The sequence below is a fragment of the Ipomoea nil genome, unplaced genomic scaffold (assembly GCF_001879475.1).
Source record: "Ipomoea nil cultivar Tokyo-kokei standard unplaced genomic scaffold, Asagao_1.1 scaffold2159, whole genome shotgun sequence".
NCBI lineage: Eukaryota > Viridiplantae > Streptophyta > Magnoliopsida > Solanales > Convolvulaceae > Ipomoea > Ipomoea nil.
Genome location: NW_017618587.1, coordinates 3,041,294 through 3,056,782, shown reverse-complemented (window position 1 = coordinate 3,056,782; position 15,489 = coordinate 3,041,294). Strand labels below are relative to the sequence as shown.

Here is a 15,489-nt window from a genome sequence, read left to right as displayed (position 1 = left end):
ATTAATCAATATCTAATTACACGATCAAAAAAATAAGCATCATTAGTTGTAATACATAAGCATATAACTTTTTAAATAATAAATGCTAATGATAGTTATCATAATAATTTACTCTAAATAAGTTGAGTCGGAATTATTAATTTAATTTTTTAACACATGATAAAATTAGTTATGAGTAGTCAATAAATATAAAACGCTTTACTATTATATTAGAAATTAAACAGAATGAGACAAAATTAGAATGAAAAGTAACATTGAATGTATTTTTAATTTGAGAATTTTTCATTTTTTAAAGAAAAATGGAAGATTGGAGAAATAAAAGCAAAAAAATACATTTGCTTCTATACTTATCTAATTTAAAAATAAAGAATAATGAATGGCAAATGAGAGAAATATAAAATTGAAAAAATTAAAAATTAGAGAGTGATAGCGTAACTTAGCCTATGTAAAAATTTAAAGATATATTATGAGATAAAATATATAGGCAAGAGGATGGTTGTGTATTGATTAGATGAGTATAAGGTGGTCGCTGAGAACTTGGCATGTGTGATTAGATAGCTCTAACCAATCTATAATACAAGTGCTTACTACAAGTTGTAACACAAAGTAGAAAATGGCCTATAGTACAATGAGGGAGCTATATATATTTTTACTAAGGATTAGCTTCATATGACACGGCGACAATTAACAAGGTTGACGTGATATTCACTAGTTGAATTGACTCTAATGGTTGGTTGGTCATTCAACATGTCATATGATTAAGGAAACATATGTCACAAGTGTTGTATGTGTAGGTCAGGTAGACTAATCATTGTAGGGCAAATTGAAGTAATTTGGAGTTTTTTGACCAACTGGCCTAGCAACTAGGCTAACTTAGTACATTGAGATAGATTGGTTGAACTGACTTGCAGATCAAGTTGAACTGATAGTTTGTGCCTTCCCCAAAAGTCAATGAAGAATTAATTATTCAAAAAATTAATTCTTCCAATTTTTGAAATAGACCTACCATCTAGATGACTAGATTATTGAACCATTATATTCAAACAGTTTTATAATTTCATTATAAAGAATTAAAGTAAATTAAAAATATTCATCAATATTTTTGGGTATATTTTTAAAAAATGGATTGAGATTGCTTGTTTAGAACTATGAATTTATGTTTGGTTAGAGAGTGTATGGCTTTGATTTGATGCTTCAAATTTGATGGATGTGAATGATTTTTACCAAGCTTGAGTGCTTCTATCAATGAGTTTGACCAAACCCATTTGCATAATTATAATGGCCAATGGGTACGCCACGCTTGTTGGTTAGGAACGCATTGTTGACCGAATCTAAGCTAACATGCGCGCCCATATCTGCCTGCGGACTGTGGAACGTGAATCATTAATATCCATTTTTAATGAATTACAATTTCATTTATACTATATCACAATTTTAGAATTAGTTTCAAATGAAAACTTCTATTAACATGTAAACATGTATATTATTCTGCACCGTTGATTATGTTTGATTTTGTGGCTTATAATAATTTTGACATGGTAAATATACATTATTGCACTATTATACCACATCACTGCACAACTCCTTAAATTTTGGCTGTCTAATCTCACATTTCAACAGTGTATAAGAGTCCACAGGTTCACACCCAAATAATGATTATCACCTGACTGGATTCTACAATTTTATTTTTAAATAATACATTAAAATAAACATATTTTTTTAATACTACTGACTCTATTACATTATAGTATCTGTTCATCTATACTTTCTAAACATGTTGAAACATAAAGAGTCAACACCGCCTCCACTAATACTCAATCTCATAACCTCTTATATATAAAAATCATTACATGCTATAAAAATCAATATTCTAATTAAAATTTGAAGGGAAAATGGCACTTTTTCCCCCTGAGTTATATACATATAGCATTTTTTCTCCCTAAGTTATTGAAGTGGCTGTTTTTCCCCCTGAAATATTAAATGGACATATTTACCCTTAAACTAAATATTTAATTTATTTTTTTCTCCAACAAATTATGACCATAATTTGGTTCAAACTAAACAAACACTATAGCAACCAAACCGAAATATTCCAATTACAATTTAGAATCGAAATTCGATATTTAGAGTTTATTAAAATCGTGAACCGGAACGGACGGTTCATGTTCCGAAAAAAAAATAAAATACATTTATTGTTGAATTTAGACTATTTTAAAATAAAAAATAAAATTTTAAAATAAAGACGGTTCAAAACCGCGAATCAGATCCGGAACCGCCGGTTCACGGTTCAAGATTCAATTTTTTGATACATAATTTTAATAAATCGACATTTAAATATTGGGTTCTAGATCTGAATTATAACCGTAAACTATTAATTCGATTGCTTTAGTATCCGGTTCAATTCAAATCGAACTGTGGTCATCCCTACGTATACGCAATAATTTGTTGGAGTAGTAAAATAAATAAAATGTCTACTTTAAGAGTATAAATGTCAATTTAATATATCAGGGGGGAAAAGACACCACTTTTAGAATAATTGAGGGGACTAATGTGCTTACCTAAATAATTGAGGGGGAAAAAGTGCTATAAGTATATAACTCAGGGGTAAAAAGTGCCATTTTCCCAAATTTGAATTTATGAGCTCTCATTTAAAAGAGTCAGATGAAAATCAATGTCTCACTTTATAATCTGAATCAAGATTCGGAGTATATCAATTACTATACGTTACAAGAATTACATTGCATCATGCTGACGCTAGTTAATGACACGTGGCCTCCACGTGTGATTGGCGGTTGGCGTCTACCATCGTGGCCTCGTGGGAGAGGCGTCCCATCATCCATATTTGAATTGAAGTGGTCTGGCGCAGTCTTCCACGTGGACCAATGAATATTCAACGAATTAAAAAAAAAAACCTTTTTCCTTTAATTAAAGTAATAAAAGAGTTCTTACGGAAAAGGGAACACAAACAGAAAGCAGTTGACATATAAATATGCATTCATTCATTTCTCGCCTTGTTCTACTTTTGGGTTGATGGGGAAGGTGAACTCCGGCTATCTTTCTAGGACCTACTTTATTTTTATCAATAAATATACAAAAATAATAATGTTATTTTCATTTCTTAATTGTACATCCCGACATTATAATAAAAAACACTGTTCATTAATTATTATGAATTGATTTATTGGCTTCATCTATATTTAAAAAATTTATTTATTGTCAAATGTTGTCATGTGAAAACGTAAAATTAAGAAAAAGATATAACATTACTCTGATACAACAATACAAGTTTTATTGGTAGATTTTTTTTATTTAATTATTATTATTATTTTTTATCTTCCCTTAATATTCATTACGATTAATATATATTTTTCTCCCTCTGAAAATTAATAAAATGTTACAATGTGATTAGTTGAAATACTAAGTGACGTAATATCCCAAAGATATATGATCTTACCTCGGTCTTCATAATATTTTGTTGGGTTTTGGTCTCATGGGTACTCGGAATTAGTGCTAGTGATTATGCTAAGTGATTTAATAGAGTTTGAGTATCACTCTAGAATCTCTTATAAAGTTGATATGAGATCGCATCATTACCCACTCCATAATCTCTTGTCATCCGCACTGAGTAACCTTTTCTCTTTTAGATGACTTCACTCTGACACTAAGTAGCCCTTTCTTAAGACACCCAATTCACTAGGGAAGCGATAGATGAGTGGACCGCTCTACTATGAATAACTTTCATTTCAAATTATTTTTAGTTCATCCACGATGGCTCAAACTTTGGATTCTTCTTGACACTGGGTAGTTTTTTTTTTTTTTTTTTTTTTTTTTTTTTTTTTGGACGACTTCACTCCAAACCTTATCAAGCACTTGGTAACTTCTCAAGTCACATTGGACAAGTAAATTTAACTCTGAATAACTTTTATCGATTCTCCTTGAACCTTATCAAACACCAAGTAATCAATCCTTTAAGTAGGTTTTTCTTGCCACACACCCGCCTCTCAACGTGAGTACCAAATGATAAGACACTCAAACTAAGTCCTTAACTCTACTACAAAATATAATTTATGATCGTATTGAGGTTTGATCCTAACTTAAGTGTCACTTCACATACTATATTGTAAAATCGATACAGGATCATATCATAGTCTAGTACAACATTGTAAGTTTTACGTAAATTTAATTATTTTACGCACTTTTACTCATTAAATGCATTAAACCAAGCTGGTATTTTGAGAAGTTTTGACTTTTAAATATTTTTGAAAGTTCGTATACCAACGGATATAATATTGCATGGCATGGATGGGTATCTGTTGAACAAATATTAATTGACTTTTATTTTTTTTTTTTTTAAATATGAATTGACTTTTGGAAGTAATGGTCTCAACTCTCAAGAGAATTAAATGAAGACAATTTTGATTGGTTGAAAAGACAACTTCTTCTTACAAAAGTAGGTATATATAGTACGTTTAAATATTTAGTTTAGGTGTGAAGAAATTATAACAACTATCCAAGCAAAATGTCAAAGTATAGAGTGTAATGCTAAACATATTAAAGTATAAAATGTTTTTTTTTTTTATGTTAAAGAAATTGTTTTTAAAATGTTAAAGAATTTATAGTTTGGCATATAATTTTTTTCTATACAACATTCAATATTTTTATCACTGTGAGCCTAATCTAAATGCAGCATGAGTTGTGTTTGCAAAGTTTGACTTTTAGTATAAAAAAAATTAAACTTTTGACATTATAATTACTTATATAATATGAATAAGGTTAAATACTCTGTCATATGTTACGAGTATATATGTAATTCATTTTATGTATTTAAGTGGGATGATTATTGCCAATTTTATGATATTTGGTATATGGGTGTTGGGGCAAGACATCTTGGATTTGTGTTATGAGGCATGCCAAGGTGTTAGATGATAATTATTATATTGTGGATTATGATCCATATTACAAAGTGAATTAATGACATAAGAATGGTTTTTTGAAGGATCATTTTAATATACTATACGTTTATTTTTTTTTTATATATATTACTTAAAAAATAAATTTTCAAAGAAGTATAAATGATTTATCAATGATTCATCTTTTAAGATGCAAGGTGAAGACTCAATAGTAATGAGGTGGGCAAGAAAGGAGTAACCCGGTCTAATAAGGGCACAAATTTTGTTTGACATTACGCATTTTAATTAATAAAATATACTAAGAAATTACTAAGGCCATGGTCTTTTTGTTTGGATGATGAGAGAAAATTATAATCACTAATTTTTTTTTTAAAGGCACAACCACTATTCATTGGCATATATATTAGATATATAAATATAAATTTCACTTTTATGTAATAACCATTAATAATAAGGGCATAAATTCAATAGATAATCAATGGATATGGACTATCACACCACGTTTGATAAGATTTGTTTTATTAAACTTAAATTATATGTATATGGTTTAAATTTAAAAACTTACTAAATCTTCGATTTACGGGAAGTTAGATCGTCGAAAGCTTGCTATCACTACCTTAAGATGCACTATGTGTAAAGATTTTTATTTTTATTTTATGAATTAGTTTGATTCTGTCATAAATTAATTGATAAACGAATATACTTGATACTTATGCTTTGTTTGGTATAGCTTATAACTTATTTTCAATTACAAATAAGAGTTTTTCGCACTTTTGGTCTCACGTGTATTGTGGCACTAACAGGATTGCTCTACGACTTTCGAACCTTGCAAACTTGATCCACGACTATCATTTTTTTTTTATAGCACAAATGGTCCTTCCGGCTCAATTTCCGTCCACTTGTGATCGAAATTTTTGTCTCCCGTTATAGTAGGGGTTATAGTAGGGTTGAGCCATGTACGTAGATTAAGCTGGAATGACCATTTGTGTTAAAAAATAATAGTCGTGCATCAATTTTGTAAGATTTGAAAGTCATTGAGCAATAATGTTAGTGCCAAAATACTCGTGAGACCAAAAGTGCGAAAAACTCTTACAAATAAATTATAAGTTTTGCTTGGTAAAACATTGTGAGTTTAAAATAATAGCTTTTTTTTTTTTTTTTTAGAGAAAATAATAGCTTATTTCGAAATCCAATCCCAAGTAGTATTTAAAAAAAACTATGGATTTTTTTAATTATTTATCTTTATTAATTTAAAAAAATGATACCAGGACTATGTGGTCTAATGGTACTCAAGTTGGACTTCTATTTTGAAAGATTATGAGTTTGAGCTTCAGTGGAGGCGTTATTGGTTCTTTGTGTTTCAGTAGGTTGAGAAAGTTGTTCTTTGTGTTTCAGTAGCTTTCAAAAAAAAAATGATACTCCATACCATTACCCTTCATTAATCAATATTTTAATATATTCTTTTACATCTTTTTATGCTTATTAGCCAATTCAAAAATTAATTTTAATTAATTGACTTATTAGCCACTCCGTACTTGTTTTTCTATTTTCAGTTAGACGTGTCAAGCATAGCCTTAATAATTATAAAAAATTAAATAAATGAGAAAATTAAAATAAAATATTAAATAACCCAAAGCTGTTTCTTTCTTTTCACATTTTCGACTGCGGCACGCTCCAAACAGTACCAACGAACCGTTACCAAAATAGCAACCGCTTCGGCCAAAACCACTTTCTTTGCTATCTTCATCTCATTCATTGCTCTTCACACTGCCTGCGTTCTAATCTCTCTCCGTCTGTATATAAATTTCAGCTGATTTTTTTTTCATTCGAGAAGCTGAGTTTAGTTAATCGGAGATGGCGGAACCTAGGCGAGGCGGCGGCGGCGGACAGCTCTCGTCGGAGACCGGGATCCCGAGAGGTTTGAACCGAATTAAGACCAGGCGTTTGGAGCCACAGGACCGCCCTAGTTCGAGAGCTGTCCTGGACTCCAGCGAGTCTCCCAGCTATGGAGCTTCGAGGCCTCATCTGAAGCGGAATCAGAGGGCGGCTGCTGGCAAAACGCGTGTTAGAGTTAGTAGTCCTAGAGAAGGTTGCTACTTCCTCAGCTCATCCATCCATCTATCCGTACATGCGTACATACATATATAATTTTATCTAAAAATGCTTTTAGGCTATAAACTTGTGTTGGAAACATCTGCGTATGTGCAGGCACATATGGAGCCCTAAAATGGTTTAGAATTAGTGCAAATTAGAGAGAATCAGAGAACGATGAAAAAGCAAAAAACAAAAGGGAAAGTGAGTAACTAACTTTGTGTTGCATCAAATTGATTGATGATTGGTAAAATTTGATGATTACTATGCAAATAGATTTGGTAGGACTTAAAAGCTGTCAGTGTATAATTGTGCACGGTTCATTAGGATAGCTGGTGCCTGTATTTAATTTCATCTGCGGATGATGAATCTAGAAAAAGAGGTTTGGAGTCGCTATGAGCTGGCTTAATATACCGGATGCACTTGTGGTGTTCATTAGGATTTCCCGTGCATTTAATTTTATTTTCTATTTGCAGTTCATGAATCTAAACAATTATATGTGTGGAATCAGGTTTCTGCTTAATGTTTTGCATTTTTCTTTAGTTAATCTAATTGATGCTAAATGCAATAGGATTCAGTAAAGGAAGAAAGATAGCTGGTTGGTTGTCATCATACCTCTTTAAGGAGTCTGATCGGCCTGTAAGAGTTTTTGAAGGATATCGGAAATTGAAGGAAAATGACAAGGAGGGCCTTAGTAGGAATGTGGATAAAATGAAGCAGAATACAACTGGGATGGAATCTTCAGTAGCAGGAAGATGGAGTAAACCATCCAAAGGGTTCAAAAGCTTTTCACACGAACTAGGTCCAAAAGGTGGCATTCAATCTATGCATCCTCGGGCTCACAGCTATAGTGATCTGAAGGTGTGCTTATTCTTATTATGTTTCTGTTTCTCATAGTTAAAGTAACTTTTTGACAGATGGTTACTAGGATTCCAAGAATTGTATAAAATACTTATTCCCAAAAGTTTAGAAATGGATCAACCTAAAAATCGAGTTTATTACAGTTTTGTCTTGGGGTAGCAGGTCACATGTTATACATGGATTTTGAATTTAGAGTTATCTCAGTATATTAATTGATATGCAGGAGCTGTTAGGATCATTGCATTCAAGGTTTGATGCTGCAAAAGAAGTAGTGAATACAGAACTGGGTCATTTTTCACAGGAGGTGGTAGAAATCTTACAAAAGAATGATCCCTTACCCCAGTATGAAACAAAAATTGCTGAGGGACTTCTCGTTCTTTCTCAAGAATGCATTCAGATGACATGCTTAGTATTTCGCAGCAAGTGTGAAGCAATCGTCCAAGATTTGACTGGCAAAAGACAACAATGTCAGACAGGATTACTGAAATGGCTTCTAACACGCATGCTTTTTATTTTAACGCGATGCACAAGATTGTTGCGTTTTGTGAAGGATAGTGAACCAGTTGACGAGACATCTCTGACAAAGTTCAGAGAATGTTTAAATAGGATTCCTTCTGTTAAAATGAATTGGGTTGTGGATGGAGGGATTGCTGATTTAGATAATGGTAATATTTTGAATGTCAATTCAGATGGTAAATCCAAATTTCATGGAGAAAACCACTCATGTATTCTCCCTCTGAAAAATCAGCTTGGGTCTAAAGTACTTGTTCATGAGAATGGGACAGCTCTTGAAAGAGAGTATATGGCTAATCATCAAACTTCACCTTCTCAAGATTGCAATTTTGAACAATTACACCAGACTGATGGCAGAAGTCATTGTGAACCCGTGAACAAATATACTCATGATTCATTTCAGGAGCATCAACAGGGTTCAGATGATTCTAATTTTGTTATGTGTAGAATATGTGAGGAACTAGTTCCCACTATTCATTTGGAGCCACATTCTTATATATGCGCTTATGCAGACAAATGTGAATCAAAGTCTCTAGATGTGGATGAACGTCTTCTGAAATTTGCAGAGTTGCTGGAACAGCTCTTGGAATCACGTAGTTCAAGCATTCATGCATTGCCTGAATGGACAGAAAATCCCAAGTTGCAGACTACAAATTTTGCTACTGCATCCGAAGGCTATTCACCAAAGATAAGTGAATGGCGAATGAAAGGTGTGGATGGAATGTTTGAGGATCTTCATGAAATGGACACTGCTGGTATAGAAGATTCTCCACTCACAAACTTCCTCAATTTGAAGGGACACTTGAGTTCAAAGCTCAACCATTGTGGTCCACCATCCTCAACTGGGAGCATGACTTCAGCATCTTCCACTAATACCCCTAGGACAGTAAATTTTGACTTTTTTTGGCTAGACCATAACAATCTATCAGAGTTAGAGGATATTCAGCAGGTTTGTCATTATCTTCTATTTTTAAATTTCTGATTATTATGAACAACGTTGTTAATTGAAAAGAAAAGTCATGTTTCACGTAATTCATACTTCAGTTATCATACTGCAAATTTATTTATTTTTTTGGAACAGATAGAGACATAAAACATCTGCATTCATTACTTATCTTTATTATGAGAGAAGGAAAAGAGAGAGTGGGGGTCTAAGAGGTGATGAGAGTGAAATTAAAAATGCCGTGATCTTCAATCTTGAGATCTACTGAATGCAGATGTCAGTTAAAGAAGCGATTGGCACACTTTTCTCTAAGACCCTTTTTCCCAATTTTATACTATTTCCTGCTGCAACAGCATGTTTTATAAAATTATACCTGAAATCTTGTTTGAAAACAATTTGGAATAAGAAAAGTCTGCATCATCTCCTTTTGAGCATTGTAGAAGAGTGTAACTTATTATTATTATTATTAAATTGTTTTTAAGCTCAGCTGAATTTTCAACTCTTTGTTGTAGATATTTGACCTTTCAGATATTGCCCGGAGTGTGGCAAGCACAGATATCTCAGAAGAAGGATGCCATGAATTTTTAATTGCTTGCATGGAAGACCTACAGGAAATTCTGCAATGTAGTAAGTTAAAAGCTTTAGTAGTGGATACATTTGGAGGAAGAATAGAGAACCTGCTGAGGTAATTCATCTGATAGGAAATAGTAGTATAATAAATGAGAGCAAGTAGATACAAGTAATTACTAACATTTATTCCATTATTTGTAGGGAAAAATACATACTTGCTTGTGATCTAGTAGGAAGGAAGAACGACATTAGAAATCCAGAGCACCTCAATTTACCACTGGATGATACATTTGTGAATAGTTTGAAATCAACTCCTATACATTCCTTGCACAGAGAACGAACAAGCATTGATGACTTTGAGATTATTAAACCAATTAGCAGAGGTGCTTTTGGCAGAGTCTTTCTCGCCCGAAAGCGGACAACAGGGGATTTATTTGCAATTAAGGTACATTGTCTATATCTTTGTGATCTGTTGTATATTTGAGATATTATTTAGAGATGTATCTCCTCTTTCCCTAAACTTTAGGGTATATACAGATATAGATCTGTTATATATGTGGAAAACTGTTTGCTGAAAGTATCTTCTTTTTCTTTACATGTTTTGGTGCACAAAGATACATATCTTTCAGGTTTTTTTTTGGTTCTTATGTGGAGAGCGGTGGCCGGATTCCCTAAATAAATAAATAGAATAATATGTTTATGAATTCATTTTACTGATTGCATGTAAGCAGAAGTGGCTAAGTGTGCAAGTGGTAATATGCCAAGCCAGTTTGCACCGATGAAACAAAAAGGTCATACCAGAGTGAATTGCACATCTGAACCAATAAAATAAAAAGTAATTAAAAATTTTCTTAGAAACCACAACTTTCTCACCAGAATTCATGGTATGAGCCCCAGGAAGTGCAACTGAAAGTCTTTGCCTACGATTGAATGCTAACCAGCGTTTCTTTTCAATTTATGTTTTGATGGTAAATTTTGAGATCTGAAACTAATAGGATGAGCAATGGTTCTTATGCAGGTTCTTAAGAAATTGGACTTGTTACGGAAGAATGATATTGAACGTATATTGGCCGAGCGTAACATATTAATTACTGTGCGAAACCCTTTTGTGGTAATGATTTGCTTGTTTCCTCTAACTGTTTGACTGCTTCTTCTTGTTCCATGATACTTGTTACTTCAAGAGTTCAGCTAGAGTATTTCATATTTAGGTACTTCTCTATCATTATGCCATTGCAGGTTCGATTTTTCTATTCATTCACCAGTAGAGACTACCTTTATTTGGTTATGGAATATCTTAATGGAGGAGACTTGTACTCACTGCTCAGAAAAGTTGGTTGCCTTGAGGAAGATGTAGCTCGCATTTATATTGCAGAGCTGGTACTTTATGAAAGCAATTCATATAAAAAATTATTAGTGATTAGTCCCTTTCAAGCTTTTGTAATTTAAATTTCCTTCTCTTTCAGGTCCTTGCTCTGGATTACCTTCATTCTTTAGGAATAGTTCATCGTGATCTCAAGCCAGACAACATACTAATTGCACAAGATGGGCATATAAAGGTAGGTTTAACAAAATGGAAAGTAGACCTTCTATACACAAAATTACCTGGCTAAAAATTGTTGTAAGGCATGCAATGCACCAGAGTGTTATTCATTTCATGTAATAGTGCTCATGTTCTAAACTTTAATCAATTTGACCAGCTTACAGATTTTGGTTTGTCGAAAATCGGCCTTATGAACAGCACAGATGATTTATCAGGACCTAATATGAAGGAAGTACCACCTTCAGTTTCCAATAGCCAGCTCAATCCAGATACATTAGACAAAACCCAACGGTCAGCTGTTGGCACACCGGACTATTTAGCACCTGAAATCCTTCTTGGAACTGAACATGGTGAGAAAACAGTACCAAATGCATTTGTTTATGTGCAGAAGAATGTTGGAGAGTTGTCATTTTTTTTTAAAAACCTTCTTAAACCCCTACCGCAGGCAGTGCAGCAGATTGGTGGTCAGTAGGAATTATTTTATTTGAACTCATCACCGGTGTTCCACCTTTCACTGCTGAGCACCCTGAGGTAACATATGACGAGTATTGTTTGAAAAAAAAGTTCTACTTGAAATTGTTAAATGCTTTTAATGCTCCACAGTGATGCATTCACCAACAAAGCACACCATAGTTGAAGAATAATGTGTGATGTGGGTATGCATCTTCATTGGATAATGTCTGGCTTTTAACCTGATGTATTGCCACTCTACTAGTCTATTGAATTTTTAAGTTTATCTGACACAACTTTACATTTATCACAAAATCTATTCCCTAATATATTTTTGCTTAAAGTCATCGTCATAAAATTTTACAACTTCATTCCGAATTTCTTCAATTATTCATATTCAGTTATAAATGCATTCTTTTATCACTTCGAATTTGAATTCAGTTTAACATTCTATCAGATCCTCACCTTCCAAAGTAATGTTACGTTATTCTGGTATAAATATAAATTTGATAAGCCTGCTGGATTTCAACTTTTATCTGGATCTCTGTCCTGACATTAAATTCTTTTTGGCTTGACAGATAATATTTGACAATATCCTTAACAAGGAAATCCCCTGGCCATCTATTCCTGGCGAGATGTCCTTCGAGGCCCAAGACTTGATTGATAGGTTTGTTAATGATATGATACTTTTATAGTGAACCTTCAAATATGAACAATTTATTATGATGTTAGCAAGCAACTTTGAGTTTAAGAATATTTGACCCCACTTTTCTGCTTGTTAGCAACTTAACCTCAACATGGTTATTAAAAAAAAAAACAGTATCAACATTTATTTTATTACCATGCTTGCAAGTATATGTATCATACAGAGTAAGTAGAATATTGCATAGCTAAGTGTAAGGAATGTATCTCCATGTCTTGTATTTTCTTGTAGAAAATAATGTCAACTGTCAAGACAAGTTAATGCTTAGTGGTTCCTTACATCCATTTGCCAGCATTTCCTTTTTTGACTTTACTGCAAATCATCTGAAGTATCTGATTTGTTTTCTTGCAGGCTTCTTGTTCATGATCCAAGTCAGAGACTTGGAGCAAATGGGGCATCAGAGGTTGTATGTCATGCAAAATGATTTAAAATACACACTATTATACCAGCAGAAAGTTACATGAAAATGCTTGAAATTAAATCTATCATTTTCTCAATATTTGTACAGGTGAAAGAACATCGGTTCTTCAAGGGAGTTGATTGGGACAATTTAGCCTTGCAAAAGGTGGGATAATGAACTTCAAGACTTTTGTTTCTTGTGTCTTCTTGGTATTGCTCATCGGTTTGCAGCAAATAACATGTTATTGATTGTTTTTCAATAATGTTATCTTTGCCTGGCCAAAACAATGAACCTTTGTTGGTAACATTATAAGGACTAAAAACTTTTATTTTCTGTCTCTCCCCCCAATAACTCTATCTGGAAGTTTCCTTCAAAATCTTGTGTTAATAAAACCTCTATGGTCCAATAGAAAATGGGATTGCTTGGTATCGTGGAATGTAAAGCATACAAAAGGGATGCATATTTGTGTTGTATAACAATATTGACATTGGAGAAATTTGTATTGGAAATGATGGTTGTTTGTTCGTTGACATTTACTACTTAATTGTGTCCACAGGCTGCTTTTGTACCGCAACCTGACAGCATAGATGACACTAGCTATTTTGTGTCGCGGTATAATTCAGATGGAGCACGAGATGATGACGATTATGATGATTCCACCTCAGTCATCTCTGAGCCATTCTCTAACTCAAGCCTTGAGGCAAGTTCATGTATAATGTGCTCATACTTTTTTCTAACTATTGATCTAAAAACAAATGAAACTTGTGAAAGAATATATGGAGTTGAACAGTTTGCTGTGACTAGATTTTTAGGGTTCATCAATTAAAATATTCTTTTATGATGGAATTGGCAAAGCGTAATGTTCGAACATGAATGAACTTCTGTGAAGAACCTTAAAGATTTATCTGTTCCATAATGAAAAGTTAAACAGTCTCACCAATAATGTCTTCCTTGATTTAATATGGTCATTATATTTTTGGTAAGAGTGACAGTTCCATATAGAAAGCACAAATTATGTAGTGTGCCATAAAAAATTCAAAATGTTATTAGTATGTTTCTGTTTTTTGGGGATATTCAGCCTCTGTACACTTGGAATGTGTAGTTTTGCCACACAGAAAGCAAAACACATATATCAAAATATCTATTAGAGTTAAGACTTATGTTTTATACTTTTATGCCTACCCTTTTGTTTTGGAATTTCTGATTTAACTCTAAAACAAATTTATCTTCAAATTATTTTGTTTAGAAGATGGATGAATGTGGTGATCTTACTGAGTTTGATGCTTCTCCTCTTGATCTGTCCTTGATGAATTTTTCTTTCAAGGTAAGGCTCTATTATTTTCTCTGCCATGCCAACTTCTATAGACTCTTGTACTGAGACTGGAACTAGTGAGACTTTACATTAGCTCACACACAGAAAAATATAGGAAACTTCCATCTTGGTCTGTTAGAATTTTGGCAGTGAAAGCCATATGCTTATTGTGCCTTTAATTTCCCCTTTGATCAGAATCTGTCCCAGTTGGCATCTATCAACCACGAAATGCTCGTGCAAAGTGGAAAGGATTCATCAAGGTCTGCCTCTCCTTGTAAAGGTTCTCGTGTATAATCTTCTCAGAATATTTCTTTCTCTATTTTCCTTTCCCCCCCCCCCCCCCCCCCCCCCCCCTCTTTTAGGAGGGTCATTGTTCTAGTAGCACAAGCTATGCATCTTATTGATTCATAGCTAACACGTTAAAGGGACTAATGGGGAGAAACTGTACAGGGGATAATACCCAGTATATAGGCACAAGTGCTCGGCATTTGTTTCATAGATGGATGAGAAAGGGAAAAGAACAATTTTTTTGTATAGTTCTGAGTTCATAGTGTTGGTTCTATTGATCTTCATAATCCATTGTATTACTACATTGATCACTTTACCATTATGCTGCTCTCTTCCAGCTCAAGATTGTAAATATTCCGTGGCAGAAGCAAAACAAGATACTGCAAAGCACTTCACATTTATTTAAAGGCAGCTGAAATATTTACAAGTTAGTCTGCTCATACGTTCTAAATTCTAAAACATAATGTGGACAATATACTCAAACATGCAAGTATTGGCTAAGCGTGGATCATGAGTGATTAAAATGGTTTTCGTTTTTCGTTTGATGATTTGGTTATTACTCCAGCATTCTTAGGCTAGACTAACCTTCTCACTTCTTAAGGAATTACATTTATAGTTCACTAAAATTTTATCAAATCTGAGTCTAACATGCCAAAACCGGTAATGAGTTTCAGGTACTCTCGAATGAGGTTGAGTTGTTTATTCAAGACGTGTTATGATAGAAGTTTACTTTTATGAGGCTAATCAAAGTTATCAAATAACCTTTTATGGTCTGAAGTGACTAGGTATATTTAGATTGATCGTGGCAGGACTAGACAAAGTTATCAAATAGCCTCTCAAAATCTAAAGCGATTAGACATATTTAGATGGCAATTTATATCGTGGACTCTTGATCAAAATGACGTTGA

At 33.2% G+C, this 15,489-nt stretch overlaps 1 protein-coding gene across 5 annotated transcripts; it reads left to right on the top strand.

Moving 5' to 3' along the window:
- The first annotated feature begins 6,559 nt into the window (after positions 1–6,559).
- On the top strand, positions 6,560–15,012 carry LOC109149658 (probable serine/threonine protein kinase IRE4). Of its 5 annotated transcripts, XM_019297566.1 has the most exons (17): positions 6,561–6,999; positions 7,573–7,862; positions 8,086–8,527; positions 8,888–9,324; positions 9,831–10,003; positions 10,090–10,333; positions 10,907–10,999; positions 11,125–11,265; positions 11,352–11,444; positions 11,586–11,778; positions 11,874–11,959; positions 12,457–12,545; positions 12,933–12,984; positions 13,090–13,146; positions 13,538–13,681; positions 14,228–14,305; positions 14,489–15,012. In XM_019297566.1, the coding sequence occupies exons 1-17, from the start codon at positions 6,765–6,767 to the stop codon at positions 14,585–14,587; spliced, it is 2,946 nt and encodes a 981-aa protein (XP_019153111.1). In that variant the 5' UTR covers positions 6,561–6,764; the 3' UTR covers positions 14,588–15,012. The 5 variants fall into 5 exon arrangements, with proteins under 5 accessions (XP_019153110.1, XP_019153112.1, XP_019153111.1 ...); XM_019297564.1 differs by having other exon boundaries at positions 8,086–9,324; positions 14,231–14,305; XM_019297563.1 differs by having other exon boundaries at positions 8,086–9,324.
- Positions 15,013–15,489: the final 477 nt, after the last annotated feature.